At 36.8% G+C, this 23,842-nt stretch overlaps 1 protein-coding gene across 1 annotated transcript in view; it reads right to left on the bottom strand.

Moving 5' to 3' along the window:
- EPHA6 (EPH receptor A6) overlaps positions 1-23,842 on the bottom strand; it is a 962,333-nt gene that overhangs the window by 179,562 nt on the left and 758,929 nt on the right. Inside the window, exon 12 of the mRNA XM_043449041.1 lies at positions 9,678-9,803. Within this exon, the coding sequence (XP_043304976.1) occupies positions 9,678-9,803 (126 nt within the window). The remainder of the gene's footprint in view (positions 1-9,677; positions 9,804-23,842) is intronic.

The raw sequence follows: 23,842 nt of genomic DNA, 5'->3' as shown, positions 1-23,842 counted from the left end.
TCACTTTTGTTCTTGGTTTCTTTCTGTGAAAACTTTTCCTGTGTGTAATTTAAAAATAGATACTACATCTAAATCAGAACATAGGTAATAACAACTGACTTAACAAATAAGTTTGTCAACATGCTGGACATTGCTCTAAGTGTTGTGCATGTGTTAACTCATTGAATCCTCATGCCAGGACCTTCAGTGAGTTTAATCACCAGTTCAATCTAACAGATATGATTACAGACGCACTCAGAGTTGAAGGAACCTGTCCAAGGATACACGCTGAGAAACTGGCAGAGCCAGGGAGTGCAGCCAGGCAATCTGGCTTCAGAGTTTGAATGCCTGGCCATCTTGTCATACCCCCAAATGATACTTGGGTCTCCATTAGTAATTTAGAGAACATGAAACATTGCCCCAAATCTCTCTGTGCCTCATCTTAGAAACACAGCCTGGAAACCCAGTATGGACTGTTCACTGTATTGCTGCCAAAGATGTTTTGTCCTTGAGAAGTTCTAGGATTTTAAAGCCCCATAAAGCCTTATGATAGTCTACATACAAAGGAAGTGTGTGCAAAGGAAACTTTTTGGGACAGCCTGTAGATTTTGCTTCCCCCATCTCCTAAACATCAATTTATGATAATGATCTTAAGTTTAATTTACAAAGGAGTGTTTTAAGAAAGAGTCCTGAAGCTCTGAGAAAAAGATGTCATATTTTCCAGTAGTGTTTTAAAAGCCGTGCCCTACTCTGGCTTCCAAAGTGTGTTACGATTATATAAATGATCAGATATTCAGTCTTTTGGTCTTTTATATGATTCACTAGTCAAAAGAAAATCAACAGAAAATTTAAAAATCACACAAACCTCTGGACAGGATATATTTAATCTTAACTGCATTGGTTATTTATGGTGAGATTTTAATTATAATGGCGAAAACACTGTTAAATGAATCAATGCTTGTTTGCTCTGTAGTGTCCGATTCTTCGCAATGCTATAGATTGTAGCCAGGCTCCTCTGTCCGTGGGATTCTCCTGGCAAGAATACTGGAGTGGATTGCCATGCCCACCTCCAAGGGAACTTCCTGACCCAGGGACCGAACCTGGATCTCCTGAGGCTCCTGTATTGCAGGCTGATTCTTTACCACTGAGCCACCAAGAAAATCCAAATGACTCAAATATATGATATAAATTAAACTACCAGCTACTTTTATTTTTTTCACCCTCAGGAAAGTTACTACTTACTTTTTAACCTTTTCTGAAACTCTTACAAATAATTAAATGTTTTTTAATGTTCAATTTTGCTAAACACATTTCTGTAAGACCTCTGTGTATAGAACTATAAAAAGCTAGACTCATGCCACAGGGCGACTTCCACTGTGCTTCGTCCTATAATGCAAGAGAACAAATGCTGAGATGAAATGTGTTTTACAACAGGGCTGGTCTTTCCCCACCATTCTATGTTCCAAAGTGGCCCAGCAGCCCAGGAGAGCAAGCGTGGTGCTCTGTGGGAAGGCAAGAGGCATTTAAGCAGCTCGATTTCTTTTATTTCCCATTAAGGTGAAAACACCAACCCAACAATCCCAGTAGAAACACAAAGATTAAATACTGACTCACATGGAGATTAAGCTTTAGTAGACTGTGCAAAATTTTTCAGAATGTTTCTTTCTGAAAAGAAAATGGTTCTTGGATGAGTCTTTTGAAAGTGTTGATAGTGTCTTTGAATTGGACCAAAATAGATGGTACAGTTTGTAATAATAAAACATGAACGTCTCTAGGGCACAGATATACATTCTCAACTGATAATTTAAACTGTCATATCTATAAAGTCTGGATTTTTAAGACTGAAACTTATTCAAATGGTATTTAGAGAAAAAAAGCATTTATGCTAATTAGAAAGCAGAGGTAAAGTCAAAGGCTAAAACTACTTAAGGAATCTGAAAATAGAAAAGTAAAAATAACTAGTAAAATAGATCTGGAGATTACTTAAAGGCTCCTTTAAGATTTTTCATGTTTTTCTGACAGGAAAAAACAATTGAAACCATCTTTGAATGTTCCAAAGAAAGTGAAAGTGAAAATCGCTCAGTCGTGTCTGACTCTTTATGATCCCATGGACTATACAGTCCATAGAATTCTCCAGGCAAAATACTGGAGTGGGTAGCCTTTCCCTCCTCCAGGGGATCTTCTCAACCTAGGGATCAAACCCAGGTCTCCCACATGGCAGGTGGATTCTTTACCAGCTGAGCCACCAGGGAAGCCTGTAAATGTTTGAGTTTGATATCAAATGCACCCTGGCCTTTGTTTCTTTTTCTTTTAAATGCACTGTCAATCTGACATGAAGATGCTGCTGCTCATGATGTCAGTTAAACAGAACTTTATATACAGAATATTAAATTTTTAATAATCTGAAATTCTTCATCGATGGACTTCAAGGGGAGCCAGAAACTTCCTAAAATTACATACAAACATTTATTTATATGAGTATATATCAATTTTCTTAGAAAAGAGAGCCTGTTATTTTTGGCCAGAAAACAAAGTATAATCCATAAAGAATCTGAGTCTATGAACTACTTACCACAACATCAGAATCATCTGACAATAGGAGTTCTTAAACCCACAGACTGTGCAACAGATTAAAGTTGTTACAGACTGAATGATACTTGAAGGTTTGAATTACACCTTCATTTTATATATAGTCCCATCCTGACTTTTCTTTGTTCAAATGATACTTTCAAGTTGTCATCCATAAATTTTAAATCATTTTCTAACCTTTTGTGTATTTGTCCTCAGGAAAGCCAAAGAACCAAAAGATGACATACACACTCTTTGGAACTCACTGACCTTAAGCAACAGAGGAAGCAGACCAAACACAAATCTTAATGTCACCTGGCTAACCTTTCTTGCACTGGTTTTGGAATAGTTAGAATAGATAAAGGAGTCCAAAATGGCAGTGGCTAAAAGATAGACAAAGAAAGGGGAAGAGCCCATGAAAAGGGAACAAAGGAAAAATTCCTGGACCAGAGTGAGAACCTCAGGTGAAACAAACAGGTCCCCTTCCTGGCTAGCCCTAGTTTGCACAGCGCCGGCCAGGTGGGTGGAGACAAAACATATAAAAAGAGGGAGCCAAGACTGGCTGAGGCCTCTCCTGCGAGGTCAGCTCACCTTCACGCGTGGGGATGAACTTTCTTGACCAAATAACACTCTGAGCTGTAATGAAGCGGTAACACTGGTCCGCCATTTTAAATCCTTGTTGCAGTGAGCCAGAACGGAGGAAGTTACACACCCTCCTGACATATCCTATCAATATATGCCAAACAGTGTTTTTAAATAATTCTAACCTAGCAATAACAGTGTTGCAAACACTGTTGTTTAAGGGGGTTGTTTAGATGTTTAACTAGAAATACAGCCACGCGTCACCTTTCTTGTGCTTCTGTCAGCTGGGTGTGTTCTCTTTGTCATTTAATCAGTGACCTTCTCTTCTCTATGCCTTTCCTCAAACCTGAAATAGAATAATCTTGGTTTTTTTTCCCTGATCCTACCTCAGAGTCCCTATCCTAGTTTCAAATAATTGCAGTTTACAGAATTTCCTTTTAAAGTCTGGAGCTGAATGAACTTTCAAGGAGGAGAGTTGTCTAGGAGACACAACTGTGCAGAAAGGTATTGAGTAGGACTTACTGGGGCTTGAAATCAGACACATGGCAAAGAATAAAGAAACCAGGAGTTAGGAATCGAGATGAAGGTTTCTCTTACCACACACAGATTCAAAATTTGCATTTTGAATCATTTATTCAGGATTTTACTTTGAACATTTAATCTAATTTAATTTATTCCTATTATAATTAGCTCTTGGTTTAAGTAGGTACAAACAAAAACACTCATTCACATATATCTTATTAGGGTAATTGGCAACATTTTTAGCCACAGAAATACATAAAATACACACCCTTCAACCAAAAAGGAGCTTGTTTTTTTCCCCCCTTGAAGACTTCTTACTTGAAATGTAAACCACCGTCTCTTATCTTTTATGTATATTTATTACAACAGTATTTTTTAAAGATAAAATAAAGAAATTTGCCATAAATACTACCAAAAAATATAAAAAGAATAATCATTCACAGGAGAACTTTAGCAAGTAGAAATTTTGTCAGAAGGGATTAAGTTTTAAATATCCAATTGTAGACTGAAAACAAGGGTACTGATTTTTTTTTCTAGGATGCCTGAACATATAAAGAAACGGAACAGTTTACTTTGATTTTTCTAAACTGCAGTTTGTATTTAAAAGATATATACTTTTCCATTGTTGATTTCCCTTGACAAACTGAGCTCATACCAATTTTTCTTAACTCACTGTATATTCCTTCAAAGTCTGCCATTCAATCTTATATATTTACATTAATGCCTTTCTGCAGTACTCTATATGCATCAAAATCTGATAATATATTATTCACTAGATCCTAGAGTCTCTGCCACTTCAACCTTACTTATTTTTCCTGGCTTATTTCTAATATCTAAACTATATGCCTTCTCAATAAAATTTTTTTGACAGGATAATAGTGCATGCCATATTTGCCCTGACTCCAGATAGGATTTCACATGAAATATGGAAAGGAAAACACTGATAATCATTGCTAATATACTTCAAAGACATTTTAATATTGACTTGGCACTGTTAGTCCATTGCTATAGAAATGGTCTAGTTGGATCTGTTATTGGTTTATAGAAACTTGAATTGTGAATTCATATCTTAACAATTACTAGTCAGGAGACAGCAGTGAGGATATGAAAAAGTCTTGTTACTTGAGTATAAGGCTCATCCAAATCTCTTTCCAAAGGTAAAAAATAAATGATATTAAATATTACTATTAATCATATACCTAATGGTTAACCTCAGATATGCAGATGACACCACCCTCATGGCAGAAAGCAAAGAGAACTAAAGAGCTTCTTGATGAAAGTGAAAGAAGAGAGTGAAAAAGCTGGCGTAAAACTCAACATTCAAAAAACAAAGATCATGGCATCTGGTCCCATCACTTCATGGCAAGTAGATGGGAAACAATGGAAACAGTGACAGGTTTTATTTTGGGGAGAGCTCCAAAATCACTGCAGATGGTGACCGCAGCCATGAAATTAAAAGAAACTTGCTTCTTGGAAGAAAAGCTATGACAAACCTAGACAGCATATTAAAAAGCAGACACATTACTTTACCAACAAAGGTCTATCTAGTCAAAGGTACTGCTTTTCCAGTAGTCATGCATGGATGTGAGAGTTGGTCTATAATGAAAGCTGAGTGCTGAAGACTTGGTGCTTTTGAACTGCAGTGTTGGAGAAGACTCTCGAGAGTCCCTTGGACTGCAAGGAGATCCAACCAGTCCATCCTAAAGGAAATGAGTCCTGAATATTCATTGGAAGGAATGATGATGAAGCTGAAGCTTCAATACTTTGGCCACCTGATGTGAAGAACTGACTCACTGGAAAAGACCCTGATGCTGGGAAAGTTTGAAGGCAGGAGAAGGGGAGGACAGAGAATGAGATGGTTGGATGGCATCATTGACCCAGTGGACATGAGTTCGAGCAAGCTCTGGGAGTTTGTGATGGACAGGGAAGCCTGTTGTGCTGTAGTCCATGAGAGTCAGGCATGAATGAGTGACTGAACTGAACTGATATACCTAATAATTGCAAGTCTGGTGTTTGAGTCCTCATGTGTTCACCGTTGTTTTTTAAACTGACTCAGAGTAAACAGACAGGAAGTCTCACAAAATCGGCAAAGCAAGGTGAATAGAGCTATTTACCCCATCATTTACCTTGAACCTAACATATGGCATGCAATGGAGAAAAACTCAGGTTCAGTTCAGTCGCTCAGTCGTGCCCGACTCTTTGTGACCCCATGAACCGCAGCACGCCAGGCTTCCCTGTCCATCACCAACTCCTGGAGTCCACCCAAACCATGTCCATTGAGTTGGTGGTGCCATCCAACCAGGTAAAAATCCCAAAAAAGGTGTTTTATATATAGCATTATATTTAAAGCATAGGTAGATAAACTGAGTTGGTGTTTCAGAAGAATATCCCCTCAACAATTAAAGAGTTTCCAAACTAACCACAAAGGAAGTATTAGGAAGACCTTCAACATTGATTTTTTTCTTTTAGAATTTATCTGTTTCTAAATTCCACATGTAGACTGCTTTCTGTGATTGCTATTTTCTGGACTTTACTCATAATTAAAAAAGCTTCTTAGTTTAAGGTATATATCTGAGTTTGGCCTAGAATCTAATTGATATATATGAATTATTTCATTAATGAAAAATAGCATCAAGTCTTCCACAATGACAAAAAACTATTAGAAAAGTGTAAGGTAGAATTTTTGACCTAATCATACTCAACCCCAATGTAAGATATTACCTTCTGAGCATAATGAATATGCCTTTATATTTTATAAATAAGTTTTCAAGATACATTGTAATGTTTGGATCTTATGTAAATTTAAGATGTCACATGATGTTAGAGTTATTGCTGTAACAGAGAAAATTGGACCAGTGCAACTTCTGAATACTATTACATCATTATTAGTGAATAATTCTATTTTTCAACAGCTTCATTACTCTGATTTTCTTTGTTTATTGTAAGCATATGAAACCATCAAAAGTGTAAAGGTAGAGTCTGTCTTAAGATGAGTCATCAGTCTAAGTCCCTATGTATAATCAATACACTGTGGCATATAAAATGTTCTATCTTACTTTCAAATACTGTTTGACTACAGAAATAAATCAAAGGAATAACTAGGTAGAGCAAAGAGACCAACTTATCACTGTAGATTATATATGGATGATATATTTCCAAGAGGGACATTAATTCAAGGAGACAGAATTTGAATTTAATAGGGAGGAATACAATGGGGAAGAGTTTGATTAAAAAAATATAAGTTCACTTATGTCTTTCTATAATTATTTTTCCTTTCTTTCCCCATCCACTTTGCTTGTCTTAGCTCCCCTCCCCACTCTTCCTGCCTTCTCTCCTGGGATTTTCTTACTTCACTGAGTGACTACTATTTGAAAAGCACTACAATAACATATGAATATATTTGGTATTCAATTTTCAGCCCATCACTTCCTGGTGTTTTTCCCTATTTGAAACTAAGAATAATAACCCTTTACTACAACTCTTCCAGAAATGAGAAAGGTCATATAGAAAATTGACAGCCATTACATAAATACAGATTTCAGACTTGTCTGCTTTCTGGTACTTATGATTCAGTGATTCTTTTATTAGTGTAAAAACACTGCAAAAATATTATTCCTCAATGGAATAGTGTGACATGAATGCAAATAACCTATTTTAGACAAGGCATAATCATGTATCTCATTTAAATTTGATTAAGGATGTAATTGGGAACTAAATTAGCACCTTAATTAGAACAGATTTTGTGATTCTTTGAATGACATAGCAAATATCTATGAGACCCTAAAAGTTCTGCAATATATAGCCAATTGGTAGAAAGCAAATTAATTTCTGCCCAGTAGCCATCAACCTCTGGCCAGCATTTTAAAAGTACCATGATTCAGGTTAAAGGAAGGAGTGCTTTGTGTCCTCAAATGATGTCTTAAACCCGAAGAGTCACTCAGCTAGTAGGTAGCAAATAAAGAGTTTACTTTTTTTTTTTTAACATGAAACAATAAAAACTTCTCATGATCATTGCTTCACCCTGCTTTACACAAAATTATACAGTAAATTCTTGGGAAATAAACTATAGCTGAATGAAAGAGGATAAAGATTACCTTTGAAATCATAGCAGTGATTATTGAAAAATACCAAAGAAAGTATACAGGGATCACTTATCTAAGCGATATAAGCCAGAAAAAGTCAGTTCAGTTAATTTCACTTTGAGGGAATAGGAACAGGTTTAGATCTATAATTTTTTTATTTTATTATACCTGATTTGTATGTAAGTAATGAAAACTGAACTGAGTTTTCTCTCCCATGAAGGCTGGAGGAGAATTTGGCTGAAAGCTTAGATGAACAGAGTGCTAGCGTTCTTTTAGATTCCTCTCTGGAAAGTTGTTTTTGTGTATGTGTTATAGAAACACTATCTTGCTTCTATCATTCTCAGTGGCTAAATGACAGGGGTTATCACTTTTACCAGTAATGTTGAATAATTCAAGTCACTACTGAAGTTCATATTGTCATTTCTGCCAAACATACCTAAATCCACCAAGATTTGTCATTAAGAGTTAAAGATTAAACTATCAAACTACAAATCATCCGTTCATCTCTCCAATTCCAATCAGTGAAATATTAATAATATATATGAAAGCTACATTTTTTATATTTGCTGTTAACTCTGCAAGCTCAGTTTATATAGACTTCTATTTCTAATTTTTTACAACATTACCATCACTACCACCACCACCAACAACAACAATAAAATTTCTATGCAACTGATACCACTTTGTTCTAGAGAGAAAAAAAGGGTGGCATCACACTCATGAGAATAAAAGTTACTAATTTTTATTTCATATAATTTTGGTCCCTACTCTATCCATGGCACTGTTGGCCACTTCAGTTATTATCCAATGATAAAACCAAATGACATGGAAGCATACTTATGGTTTGTTACTTTTTGCAGGCAAGAGTAATTGAAGGTAGGCAAAGGTAATTGAAAAGCAAATGAAAAACGTCAGTGTAATAATTTTAGGGTTTGATGGCATAATTTTGCTAAGAAAAGTAAGAAATTTGCATGATGAGACTTTGTTTCCATTTTATTCCCTAATTTTTCAAATGCTCCCATTATTCGGCTGGCTGGGTCACCCTCGTGAAAATATAGGATCATTACCATAATTTGTAGCATAGTATTATCTATGATACAAAAACCACAAGAATTATGATAAAAATTCAAGGATCAATATCCTAATTCCATTTTTCTAAACACATATAAAATGGATTTGCATGCTTCATGTAAAAGGGAGGAAGAAAGCTAGATATTTTACAAAATAATAATAAGACAATTAATGATTATCATAATACCAAGGATAATATAAAAAGTGACTTACTAAATTTTGAAATTATATTTTAAAAGGTTCAGTATCCTATACTTTGTTGTTCTTCATTGATAAAATATGGTTTTGGTCAGATTGATATTTCTAGGGAAAGCATGCATTAATTTGCTTTCTCAGAACTGTCTTTTCGTTAATGTTAAATGTCAAATTTGCTACTTTCTCGCTTTTTTGTCAAATCATTTTTCTTTAGTGAAATGGAACTTTATTTAAATCTCTGTAAACCACAAATACAGAATAATTTTTCATTTAGTAAAACTCAGTTTTAAATTCTCTTTTCTAGCCAATTCCAAGTGGTAAAGTGGCTTTGTGACAAGTGGTAAAGTGGCTTAAATTCGACCTTCTTTTATTCTTGAATTACAAATTTGGGACCTGAATCTCTAGTTTTTATTTGTGAAAAATCTACCCTAGAAGAAAGAGGTAGCACTATACTATCAGATGCTCAGTTTACAGATCCTTCTCCCACTTCCTTTACATTATTCTTGGAGCATTATATATCACAAATGTGGTTTCTGTATCTATTAATCAAAAAGCCACTTGCATTTCTGTTCAACAATATAGTTCAGAAATACTTATTTCTGTGTTGTGGGTCTGTCAGTTGTAAGCACAGTTTTACTGCTGTATCTGGTGGCAGAAAATTTCACCTGAAATACCTACCAGCAGGAATCCTGGGGGGCAAAGATCCTCCCCCTGGCGCTGGATGCGGGGCCTGGAGGCTATTTAAAAACCCTGCCCTCAGGAAGCTGGGGCAGAACGTTTCCACCCCAATGGCCGGGAAGGATCCTTTTAAGAGATAAAAAATGGACATTAATCAAAAAATCTTCTTTGTGGAAAAGTTGTTGATCATTTAACTGGAACAAAACCTACAATCAACAAAGACATCAAACCTTACAAGGAAGTTACGTAATTACAAGGAATGGAATGCATGTTTATTCATAAATTTATGAAATAAGCCTAGTTTTTTGAAAAGAAAGTTACTCTTACGTAGTTACAATTAAAGAGGGTTAGAAGCACCAGAATACTAAGATAAATTTCTAAACCTACATTTGACAAAAGGGATATAAATGTTATTGATGTTGCCTGTTTGCAGAATTCACCACATGCGATACTGCTAAGTCACTTCAGTCGTGTCCGACTCTGTGCGACCCCATACATGGCAGCCCACCAGGCTCCCCTGTCTCTGGGATTCTCCAGGCAAGAATACTGGAGTGGGTTGCCATTTCCTTTTCCAAAGCATGAAAGTGAAAAATTAAAGTGAAGTCGCTCAGTCGTGTCCGACTCTCGTGACCCCATGGACTGCAGCCCACCAGGCTCCTCCGTCCATGGGATTTTCCAGGCAAGAGTACTGGAGCCATTGCCTTCTCTGTCACATGCGATAGAGATATGCAGAAAATAGCCACAATAGGATCTGAGATGTGTGCTCCACTATGAGCAGCGGTGCTCACTTCTGGTGTACCAGTATGAGAGCCTAAAATGAAGAAGACTTCTATACCATACAGTAACTACATACATCTTTGAAACAGTCGTAAGAAAAACAACATACACATTTCTTAATTTGCTTCATCCTTAATTTGCTTAATTAGGGACCAGACATAAGAGTTTGCAAAGGTAGAACCACACGCTTTTTCATTTTTAAGAATGCTACTGAGAAAGAAACAAGAAAAAATAAACTACTTAGAAGTTTATTTATAAAATAATATAATGAATCATAGACAAAAAGAATGTCAGAGCTACAAAGGACTTCAGAGGTCATCCAGTCAAAAACTCTATGTTTTACAGACCAAGAACTGAGGACTGGAGTGGAAAAGTGATATCACACAGCTGGTGGACTCCCAGGACAAAGTCTTTACACTAAAGATTAAAAATAAATAACGAGCCACTTCCTATTTGGAAGATCATGATCTCCTGATTGTGAATTAGAAACCTAGCACTTTGGAATAGTGGCATTACAACGAGGTGTCTCAAGGACCTAAAGGACACTAAAAATCACTCAGAAGAAAACATAATATAAATGCATTATTAGTGCATTGCTAACTGATATGGTACACATAAGTTTGAATCACAATAATACCCTAAAATCAAGTTACCCTGATGGTTGTAAGAAACACATCTCATTTGAGACCTCTGAAGCCCTCATCAGGAACAGAAGTTTTCCTATGTAGAGACCTGGGATCTCTCCTTCCACAAGTTCAAATTTAGAAAGTCCCATATTTTTGAAAAGGACTTCCCAAGTGGCCCCAGTGGTAAAGAACCTATCTGACAAAGTCAGAGACATAAAATATGCGTGTTCAATCCCTGGGTCAGGAAGATCCCCTGGAGGAGGAAATGGCAACCCACTCCAGTATTCTTGCCTGGGAAACCCCATGGACAGAGGAGCCTGGTGGGCTATAGTCCATGGGGTCACACAGAGTCATACATGACTGAAGCGACTTAGCACACACGCACATATTTTTGAAAAGACTTCACTCTGTTCTCTGATATAAACTTTACCCCTGAAATAAATTAAAATTTTGAAGTTTTCTTTTAACTTTAACAAGGATTAAAGGGATCTGGTATACCACACTCTATATATCTTGCTGCTATGGAGGAAGTTGTTGCTAAAAAAAAAGCAACATTTCTCAGATCTTTAGAGATGTTTTTTACAAAAGAACAAAGTTATAATGAATGTTTTAATGGTTAAGGCCTATATATTGTACATTGGATTAAAGAAAGCATAGAGAGCGTGTCATATACTGTGAATAAATTGGTTTTGTTGTGGGTTCTATGGAGCTCTAGTAAAATGACCCAGCAGAGCTGGAGTCCCTTAAACATTAAAAGGTGTGGCAAAAGAGAACAAGATGGCAGAGGAGTAGATGGATGTGGAGTACATCTCTGTCTGTGGATACATCAGGAATACACCTTCAGACACAGAAGTGCATGCAGATATGCTGCTGCTGCTGCTGCTGCTGCTAAGTCACTTCAGTTGTGTCTGACTCTGTGCAACCCCATAGACGGCAGCCCACCAGCCTCCCCCTGGGATTCTCCAGGCAAGAACACAGGAGTGGGTTGCCATTTCCTTCTCCAATGCATGAAAGTGAAAAATAAAAGTGAAGTCGCTTAGTCATGTCTGACTCTTTGCGACCCCATGGACTGCAGTCTACCAGGCTCCGCTGTCCGTGGGATTTTCCAGGCAAGAATACTGGAGTGGGGTGCCATCACCTTCTATAGAACCACGCAAAACTTGGTAGGATGAAGGAACTAGGGGGAAAAGCAGGAGTGTTATTAGGACTGGACCTGCCCTCGGCGGGTGGGGGAACTAAAGCTGAAGTCCAATTCCTACAGGCAGGCAATGGTCTGACACAGAAGAGAAAACATGTAAGGCTGAGAGTGAAACAGCTGATCTGCGGCAGTGTAAATGGAATGAGAATCAGTCAGTCCTTGCCGCAGCCATACACACCCAGGACAGGGATGCAGGTTCCCTGGAAGGGGCCGTGGCTGGGAGCTGGAGTTCCGGGATTGTGGCACAATCCCAGGGTGAGGGTTGCTGTTGTCTGCGGAGAGATGGATCAAGGGGATGTGAGGGAGGAGATCGTGGTGGGAAATGCCTGTGGAGGAAAGCCAGGCAGCCATGGAAGCAAGGCAACACTGCTGAGTCACATGGAAGGGGTGGAGCCATCACCATGGTCTCTCTCTCCCCCCACACCAGCATTGTTGGTTGAACAATAGAGAGGCTGGCTCATCAAACGCTGAACTACAGAATAGGACCACACCCAGGGGTCCTTAAAGTGCCTGATGCGCTGATCTAAGAGTAGGACCCCAAACAGGGGGTCCCTCTATGTGCCTGAAATGCCGAACAATAGAGAAGGATCCCAGCAAGGTAGCCCTCTAAGGACCTGAGGGCGGAGCTACAGAGAAAGTCTGGCCAAAGAGGCCTTCTAATCACCAGTTACAAGAGGCTCAAAAAAAGACTCTGAGAGGGCCATAACTGCTGCAGCAGAGGCAGTCCGTGTCCCTGCACACTTGGCGCCTCCAGGGTCCCTGCAAGCCAAGCAGCCGTGCCACCTTCCTGCTCAGCTCTCCCTGGGGCAGAGCTGCCACAGGCAAAAAAAGTCTTGCATCTATGCACACAGGGTCGCTTCTGTAGTGTCCGACTCTTTGCGACCCTGTAGACTGTGGCCTGCCAGGCTTCTCTGTCAGGGAGGGAGGAGGGTTTTCCAGGCAAGAATCCTGGAGCACTTTGGCCAATGCTGGTTGCCATCCCCTTCTAGAGACTATATTTCCTGCTGCCCTAGCTGCCAAGTCCCTTGAGTACCTGGTGCTGCCAGAACCCCTGCGACCCAAGCAGCTGCATCACTTCCACACCCGGCCCTCACAGGGGCAAACCCAAGTCCTCCAGGGCAGCCTCAGGAGCAAACCCCAGTGGACGACCCACATGTAGAGGGGGAAATAAAACCACAATTGAAACCCAGGGGCAGTGTGGCTAAGGAAGAAGACCCAAAACCTTCCCACCAGCTGTAAAAGCTGCAGATTAAATCCGCACAATCAACCAAGCAGACTCTGTGTCAATGGAATATATAAAAGGTCACTGAGAGGTCCCACAAAAGAAAATGCACTAGTTCTGATAGCTGTGGACACTGGAGGGAAGAACACCCAGAAACAGGACCAGGTTAGAATCTGAGCTGCCCCCACAGCAGGCCCAGAGATCAGCGCAGTGTTGGAGGGCATCCCGGGGAGGAGAGGGGGACTGTGACTCCCAGTGAGGGACAGGACCCTGACAGCAGTGACTCAAGAAAAACATCTATTATTCTTATGTTTTGACTTGTTCTGTAGATTCCTTTGGATTTTTTTTCTTTTTCTTCCCTTTTTCCCCCTCTGTTGTAGTTGATTTTATTGGCTCTATGAAAGCTAATTAAGCTTTTGAACTTTTTTCTTTCTCAGTCACATGTTTTACTGTTGTTATAAACGTCTGCCTCTGCTTTGGGCTTTTGCAGTTCTGTGGAGTTTTCCTTTTTTTCTTTTCTTTTTAATTTCAATTTTTAAAACCTATTATTATTTTTTCTAATTTATTCCATTGTTTGCTTTTCCTACTGTTCTTTTCCCCTTGTAGTTAATTTTTAATGTATATAAATCTTCTCCATCTACCTCTATTTAACATTGCATATCTATTCTTTCTTTTCTTTATTTTCCTCTCAACATATTTGTTAGTTTTATTTTCATTGCTTTAATCCCCAATTGGCACCTTGCTTTAATTTCATTTTCCAATTTATGCTTTAGTTAGTTTTGACCTGGTAGATATAATTTTCGGTTTCCTTTGTTCACTGGGTCAATCTATTGCACTTTATTTTTGTTGGACTGTTTTTATTTTACTTATGGGTGTATGTGAATATGTGCCTATTCAGTCACACTTTTTATTGTTGTTGTAGACCTCTGCTTCTACATTGGGCTTTTGCAGTTCTGTCAAGTTTTCATTTTTTCTTCTTCCATTTTCTTTTTAATAATTTTCTCATTTTTATAATTTTAATTTTTAATCTTTTAAACCTGTTATATTTTTTCTACATTTATTCCTTTGTTTGCTTTTCCTACTGTTCTTTTCCCCTTGCAGTTAATCTTTAATGTGTATGAATCTTCTTCATCTACCTCTATTTAACTTTGCCTATCTATTCTTTCTTTCATTTCTTTCTTTCCTTTCCTCTCAACATATTTGTTAGTTTTGTTTTCATTGCTTTATTCATCACTTGGCACCTTGCTTTAGTTTTGTTTTCCAGTTTGTGCTTTAGTTAGTTTTGTTCTTAACTGGTAAATATAATTTTTGATTTCCTTTGTTCACTGGGTCAATCTATTGTACTTTATTTTTGTTGGACTGTTTTGACTTTGCTCGTGGGTGTATATGTATATGTGTATATTCCATTATTTTAATTATTATTTGCCTGATTTTGTAACTACCATTTGTCTGGGGTTCATCTTTGGTTTCTTGTTTTTGGATATTTGTTTTAATCTCACTTAATGCCATAAGAAACCACTTGTGGAATCTTCTTTCTTGATCAGAGATCAAGCCTGGAGCCTTTGGAGTGGAGCGCTGACTCCAAGACCCTCGACTACCAGAGAACTAACCCTAGGGAGTATCAAATAGTGAGAACTCACACAAAGGGAACCACTTTAATACAAGACCCTGCATCACCCAACCACTAGTGGCACCCTGTACAGGATGCGTCATCTAAACAACAAACAAAACAAAAATACAAACCCAATCATCAGCAGAGGGGAGTACCACCTCACTCAGCCTTGCCCATCAGAGGAAAAACAAAAACACAGCACAAACCTCATGCTATAGGAAGCTTAAACAAACCACTGGGCCAAACTTAGGAAGGCAGAAACCAAAAGGAAGAAAGAATTCAATCTTCTTCAAGGAAAGAATTCAACTTTCCTTGAAGCCTGGGAAAAGGAGACCTCAAACACAATAAGTTAAAAAAAAAATAATGAAAAGGTAGAGAAATACTACACAAATGAAGGAACAGACTAGAGACACAGAAGTCCAAATAAATGAAGAGGAAATAAGCAAACTGCCTGAAAAAGAATTCAGAATAATGACAGTAAAGATGATCAAAACCTTGAAAACAAAATGGAGAAAATGCAAGAATCAATTAACAAAGACCGAGAAGAATTAAAGAATAAACATTCAGAGACAAAACACAATTACCAAAATTAAAAATACTTTAGAAGAAATCAATAGCAGAATATCCACATCAGAAGAACAAATCAGTGAGCTGGAAGATAAAATGGTGGAAATAATTTCTGAAGAGCAGAATAAAGTAAAAAGAATAAAAAGAACTGACGATAGTCTCAGAGACCTCTGGGACAATATCAAATGCACCAACATTCCATTTATAGGAGTTCCAAAAGAAGAAGAGAAAAAGAAAGGGTATGAGAAATTTTTTGAAGAGATTATAGTTGAAAATTTCCCCAAGGTGGAAAAGGAAATAGCCAATGAAGTCCATGAGGCACAAAGAGTCCCATATAGGATAAACCCAAAGAGAAACACGCCAAGACACATACTAAACAAACTAACGAAGACTAAACACAAATAAAGAATATTAAAAGCAGCAAGGGAGAAGCAACAAGTAACATACAAGGGAAACCCCATATGCTTAACAGCTGATCTTTCAGCAGAAACTCTGCAGGCCAGAAGGGAATGGCAGGATATTTTCAAATTATTGAAAGGGAAAAATCTACAACCAAGGTTACAATACTCGGTAAAGATCTCATTCAGAATTGATGGAAAAATAAAAAGCTTTTCAGAGAAGCAAAAGTTAAAAGAATTCAGTACCACTAAACTAGCTTTACAACAAAAGTTAAAGGGACTTATATAGTCAAGAAATACAAGAGAAGGAAAAAGATCTGTAAAATCAACCCCAAACAATTAAGAAAATGGCAACAGGAACATATATATCAATAATTACTTTAAATGTAAATGGATTAAATGCTCCAACCAAAAGACACAGACTGGCTGAATGGATACAATAACAAGACCCATATATATGCTGTCTACAAGAAATCCACTTCAGACCCAAAGACACTTATAGGCTGAAAGTGAGAGGATGGAAAAATATATTCCATGCAAATGGGAAGCAAAAGAAAACTGGAGTAGCAATCTTCATATCAGACAAAATAGACCTTAAAATAAAGAAGATTACAGGAGATAAGGAAGGACACTACATAATGATCAAGGGATCAATCCAAGAGGAAGACATAACAATTGTAAATATCTGCACCCAACATAGGAGCACCTCAATACATAAGACAAGCACTAACAGACATAAAAGGAGAAATTTAGAGTAACACAATAATAGTAGGAGACTTTAACACCCTACTCACACCAATGGACAGATCATCAAAATAGAAAATTAGTAAGGAAATATAGTCTTAAATGATACATTAGATGAGACAGATCTCACTGATATCTTCAGGATAATTCCATCCAAATGCAGAATACACCTTCCTCTCAAGTGCACATGGAACATTCTTCAGGATAGACCACATCTTGGGTCACAAGTCAAACCTCAGTAAATTTAAGAAAATTGAAATCATATCAAGTATCTTCTCTGACCACAATGCAATGAGACTAGATATCAATTACAAGAAAAAAAACTGTAAGAAACACTAACACATGGCGATGAAACAATACATTTCAAAATAACCAACAGGTTACTGAAGAAATCAAAAGGGAAATAAAAAAGTTTCTAGAAACAAATGACAATGAACACAAATTCTCAAAACCTATGGAATGCAGCAAAAGCAGTTCTAAGAGGGAAGTTTATAGCAATACAATCCTACCTCAAGAAACAAGAAAAAAAACAAATAGACAACTTAACTTTACACCTAAATCAACTGGAAAAAGAAGAACGAAAAACTCCCAAAATTAGTAGAAGGAAAGAAACCATAAAGAGCTGAGTAGAAATAAATGAAAAAGAAATGAAAGAAACAATAGTAAAGATTAATAAAACTGAAAGCTGGTTCTTTGAGAAGATAAACAAAACTGACAAATCTTTAGCCAGACTCATCAAGAAAAAAACAGAGAAGAACCAAACCAACAAAACTAGAAATGAAAAAGGAGAGAACAGACAATGCAGAAGTACAAAGGATTATAAGAGAGTATTATGAAGAACTATATGGCAGTAAAATGGATAACCTGGAAGAAATGGACAGATTCTTAGAAAAGTTCAATCTTCCAAGATTGAACCAGGAAGAAACAGAAATTATGAACAACCCAATTACAAGCACTGAAATTGAAGCTGTGCTCAAAAATCTCACAAAAAACAAAAGCCAAGGACCAGATGGCTTCACAAGAGAATCCTATCAAACATTTAGAGAAGAGTTAATGCTTATCCTTCTAAAACTCTTTCAAAAAATTGCAGAAGAATGAACATTTCTAAACTTATTCAATGAGGCCACCATCACCCTGATACCAAAACCAGACAAAGACAGCACAAAAAAAGAAAACTACAGGCCAATAACACTGATGAACATAGATGCAAAAATCCTCAACAAAATTTTAGGAAACAGAATTCAGCAACACATCAAAATGCTCATACACTATCATCAAGTTGGGTTTATTCCAGTGATACAAGGATTCTTCAATTTACGAAAATCAGTGTGATACACCATATTAACAAACTGAAAGATGAAAACCATATGATAATCTCAATAGATGAAGAAAAAGCCTTTGACAAAATTTAGCACCCATTTATGATTTATAAGACAATGATGACAGAAATCAAAGATGACATGAACAGATGGAGAGATATTCCATGTTCCTAGGTAGGAAGCATCAATATTGCGAAAATGACTATACTACCAAATGCAGTCTACTAATTCAATGGGATCCTTATCAAGTTACCAATGGCATTTTTCACAGAACTGGAACAAAAAATTTCACAATTCATATGGAAACACAAAAGACCCCAAATAGCCAAAGCAGTCTTGAGAAAGAAGAATGGAGCTGGAGGAATCAACCTCCTGGCTTCAGGTTATACTACAAAGCCACAGTCATTAAGATAGAATGGTTCTGGCACAAAAACAGAAGTATAGACCAACAGAACAAGATAGAAAGTCCAGAAATAAATCCATGCACCTATGGGTACCTTATTTTTTACAAGGGAGGCAAGAATATACCATGGGGCAAAAACAGCCTCTTCAATAAATGGTGCTGGGAAAACTGGACAGCTACATGTAAAAGAATGAAATTAGAACACTTCCTAACACCATACACAAAGATAAACTCAAAATGGATTAAAGACCTAAATGTAAGATCAGAAACTATAAAACTCTTAGAGGAAAACAGAGGCAGAACACTCAATGACATAAATCAAAGCAAGATCCTCTATGACTCACCTCCTAGAGTAACGGAAATAAAACAAAAATAAACAAGTGGGACCTACTTAAACTTAAAAGCTTTTGCACAGCAAAGGAAACTATAAGCAAGGTGAAGACAACCCTCAGAATGGGAGAGAATGATAGCAAATAAAACAACTGACAAAGGATTAATTTCCAAAATATATTTCCAAGCAGCTCATATAATTCAATAACAGGAAAACAAACAATCCAATCAAAAAGTGGGGAAAAGACCTAAACAGACATTTCTCTAAAGAAGACATACAGATGGCTATCAAACACATGAGAAGATGCTCAACACAGCTTATTATTAGAGAAATGCAAATCAAAACTACAATGAGATATCACCTCACACTGGTCAGAATGGCCATCATCAAAATAATCGACAAACAATAAATGCTGGAGAGGGTTTGGAGAAAACGGAATGCTCTTGCACTGTTGGTGGGAATGTAAATTGATACAGCCAGTATAGAAAACAGTATGGAGATTCTTTCAAAAACTAGGAACAAAACCACCATATGACTCAACAATCCCACTCCTAGGCATATACGCTGAGAAAACCAAAATGAAAAAGACACATTTATCTCATTGTTCATTACAGCACTATTTATCATAGCTAGAACATGGATGCAACGTAGATGTCCATTGACAGATGAATGCATAAAGAAGTTGTGGTACATATATACACAATGGAATATTACTCAGCCATAAAAAGGAACACATTTGATTCAGTTCCAATGAGGTGGATGGACCTAGAACCTATTATACATGGCAAAGTGAGTCAGAAAGAGAAAGATAAATATATTCTAATGCATATATACAGAATCTAGAAAAATGGTACTGAAGAATTTATTTACAGGGCAGCAATGGAGAAACAGACATAGAGAATAGACTTATGGACATGGGGAAGAGAGGAAGAGAGGGTGAGGTGTATGGAAAGAGTAATATGGAAACTTACATTACCATGTGTAAAATAGATAGCCAACAGGAATTTGCTGTTTGGCTCAGGAAAACACAAACAGAGGCCCTGTATCAACCTAGAGGGGTGGGATGGGGTGGGAGATGGGAGGGAGGTTCAAAAGGGAGGAGATATATGTACACCTATGGCTGATTCATGTTGAGGTTTGAGAGGAAACAACAAAATTCTGTAAAGCAATTATCCTTCAATGAAAAAAAAAAAAGGTGTGGCAAAAATGCTAAATGTAAGCCCTAAAGTGCTCTGAGGTAACTTTCCACAAACAGTCAAATTAATTACTCTTTTGTTACTATATGGGATATTCATCACTGAGAATAAAGTAAACATGAGCCTGTGTGTGGTATTGCCAAAATACGGTATTTTCCACACTGCAGTGTTTCATCACCATCTGAGAAAACACTTATTAACATAAGGAGCTTCACTGAATACCAGGTGGAGATAATTATATCATATATTTATAAAGCTTTCTTCTTTAAAGTTACAAAAGAAATGGTGATTTTACAACAGGGGAAATAATTACAAGAAATTCAGATTTTATCATATGCTGTGGAAAAAATGATCCCATTTTATTTGATTATAGATTTATTGAAGTCAAGGAACAATAAACCTGGTTCAATACTACTAGATCATAAAAAAAAATCACTATGCACAGGAAAGTAAAAAGGACATAAGGAAATTATCTTAAAGAAAAATCTGAGGGAAAAAAGCATGTAGAGTGGAGACTCTAAATAATGTTAATCTGCTTCACATTTAGAGATTTTTATCTGAGTTTTGCTATTTTATTATCCAACACTATTCAAAACTGTTAACCTAGAAAAGATATCTATTATATTAACTCCTTGAAAGAAACTAAATGCAAATATTTTATTGCTTTGATTACACTGATTGCTACTTTTGTTGTTGTGACAGCCTGCCATTTTTAATAGCAGCTTTCATTTTCCTAAACTTGCTCCATCATTCATAATGGCTTTGTTATGCTTCTTTACTGTGGTTTAAAAGATCTTTCATTTATTGTAGCATCTCTTCAGTAACTGTCATTTTTTTTCTATATCTGAGACAAACAAACAGAAAAGCTGGTGTGCATGAATACATATTCCATTGAGATATCATATTATGTCACATTATTCACATTATGTGATAACACTGCCTTATCATTTTTCTTCTTAAGGCCAGTCATGTCAATAGAGACTGCACAAAACACTACAAATTGATGTTTTCACAGTTCATTCAGGAAAACTAAAGTCATCCTTGCTATAATTCCCTTATCACTTAATCCACAAGAAATTAAGTTCATGAACCTTTTGGAATTTGATATGAAATAATTTTAGTCTGATGTGCCTTATTTCCTAAGTTGCTGATCCTCTCTCTTTTTTTTAGATCAATAGTGGAATTTGTTAATAAATTACATTGCAGCTCAATAATAAAAAAAATCTACTATCTGTACCAGGAGAAATATAAATTTCTATAAGTATTCTGATTCTAGTTACTTTCAGCAGACTATTTGTTAATATAAATTAGATTTTTATATGATGAGAGTATTTCTCTCACCATTACAAGTTTGAAATGTAAAATGTGTCCTTTCACACATGTTTTTTTTTTTAACTTATTTTTTTATTGAAGGATAATTGCTTAACAGAATTTTGTTGTTTTCTGTCAAACTTCAACCTGAGTCATCCATAGGTATACACATACCCCTTTCCTTCTGAACTTCCCTCCCACCTCCCTCCCCATCCCACCCGTCTAATAGAGAGTCCCCCTTTGAGTTTCTTAGCCGTAAGGCAAATTCCTGTTGGCTGTCTGTTTTACATATGGTAATGTTAGGTTTCCATGTTACTCTTTCCATACATCTCACCCTCTCCTCCTCTCTCTCCATGTCCACAATTCTATTCTCTATGTCTGTTTCTCCCACAGGCTTTTCTAAACCTCACATTCTTGAGTTTCCAGTTTGTTAGTGATCTTGAGTTGGTGGGTTAAAAAGAGATCGACATGGGACATTAGCATTATATTGTCTGTAATATAGAGTTAACAGATAAGTGGGTGTTCTGTAGTTTCATTTGCTAAATCTGGTAGCCCTAATCTAACATGATTTCAAACACTTATGGATATCGGATAACTAAGAGACACTTAACTACTGGTGTAAGGTAAATGAACATAAGTCACTGGCTGCAGGGGTTGGTAATTTATCTATCTTTCATTAGTTCAGCAGTTCTCTGTGCATTTAGGGAGCCTTGCAAACTATGACTGGGGGAAGACATTACTGGTGTTTAGTGTGTGTGCGTGGGGAGGGGGTCAGGATGCATGTTTAAGGCACTGCAGTAAGTGGAATACTCCTTGCCTAATGGGAATTCTCTCTCAAAATGCTGGTGGCACCCACTGAAAAACATTGTCTGAGAATAAAGAATCCTTAAAAAAAAAAAAAAAAAGGTTGCTAATGAATAGGTCATATAATGTGGTCAAGAAACAGTGTGAAGAAGTTAAATCAGCTTATATTCTGACATTTGGCTTGAACAATTAATGGGGGACTGATCAGATCATCTGAGAGTAATCTGGCCTGTAGAGTAAGCAGCTTTCAAAGAATCATAATAAAATATATTTAGCACAAACTCAATGAAACAAATCCCATTTTAATTTGATATAGCAGCAATCTCTCTGAAATAACTTTATGTTAGAAATTAGATATCATTAAGAATTTGTGTAAAAGATAACAAACTATGACCTTAAACTTTCTGAATTTCAATCTCATCTGTGAAATGAAAATAACTCTACCTAATGGGACTGTTTGTACGTTTAAACGAGAGTAAATTACCATAAGCATAAGACAACATTATTAGAAAGCCCTAATATTTTTTATGTATATTTTAAATTAGAGGATAATTACTTTACAATACAGAGATGGTTTTTGCCAAACATCAACATGAATAGGCATTAGGTATACCTCCCTCCCTGTCCCATCCATCTAGTTTGTCACAGAGCCACTGGATTTGGGATCCCTGCTGTCATACTTCGAATTACCACTGGTTATCTACTTAACATATAGTAATGTATATGTTTTAATGCTATTTGCTCATCTCATCCCACTCTCTCCTTTCCCCCACTGAGTCCAAAATGTCTGTGTCTCCTTTGCTGCCCTGCAAGTAGGCTCATCAATACTATTATTCTAGATTCCATATATAGGCATTAATAAATGATATTTGTCTTTCTCTTTCTGACTTACTTCACTCTGTATAATCAGTTCTAGGTTCATCCACCTCATTGGAACTGACTCAAATGTGTTCCTCTTTATAGCTGAGTAATATTCCAATGTGTATATGTACCATAACTTTCTTACCCATTCATCTGTTGATGGACATATAAGTTGCTTCTATGTCCTAGTTATTATAAATACTTGCTGCAGTGAACACTAGGGTACATGTGTATTTTTCACTTCTGTTTTCCTCAGGGTATTTGACCAGGAGTGGGATTGCTGGGTTGTATGGTAGCTTTATTCCTAGTTTTTTATAAAGAATCTCCATACCATTCTCCATAGTGGGGGAATCAATTTGCATTTCCACCAAAAGTGTAAGAGGATTCTCTTTTCTCCACACCCTCTCTAGCATTTATTGTTTGCAGAATTTTTTAATGATGGCCATTCTGACTTGTGTGAGATGATATCTCATTGTATTTTTGGTTTGCATTTCTCTAATAATGAGCAATGTTGAGCATCTTTTATTGTTCATTAGCCATCTGTATTTTTTTTTGGGGGGGAGAAATGTTTAGGTCTTCTGCCCACTTTTTGATTGGGTTGTTTGTTTTTTTCTGATATTGAGCTGCATGAGCTACTTGTATATTTTGGAGATTAATTCCTCATCAGTTATTTAGTTTGCTATAAATTTCTCCCATTCTGAGGGTTGTCTTCTCACCCTGTTTAGAGTTTCCTTCATTGTGCAAAAGCTTTTAAGTTTAATTAGGTTCCACTTGTTTATTTTGTCTTTATTTCCAT

The sequence above is a fragment of the Cervus canadensis genome, chromosome 27 (assembly GCF_019320065.1).
Source record: "Cervus canadensis isolate Bull #8, Minnesota chromosome 27, ASM1932006v1, whole genome shotgun sequence".
Lineage (NCBI taxonomy): Eukaryota > Metazoa > Chordata > Mammalia > Artiodactyla > Cervidae > Cervus > Cervus canadensis.
The sequence above is the reverse complement of the archived record's forward strand: the minus strand, read 5'-3'. Positions and strand labels throughout refer to the sequence as shown.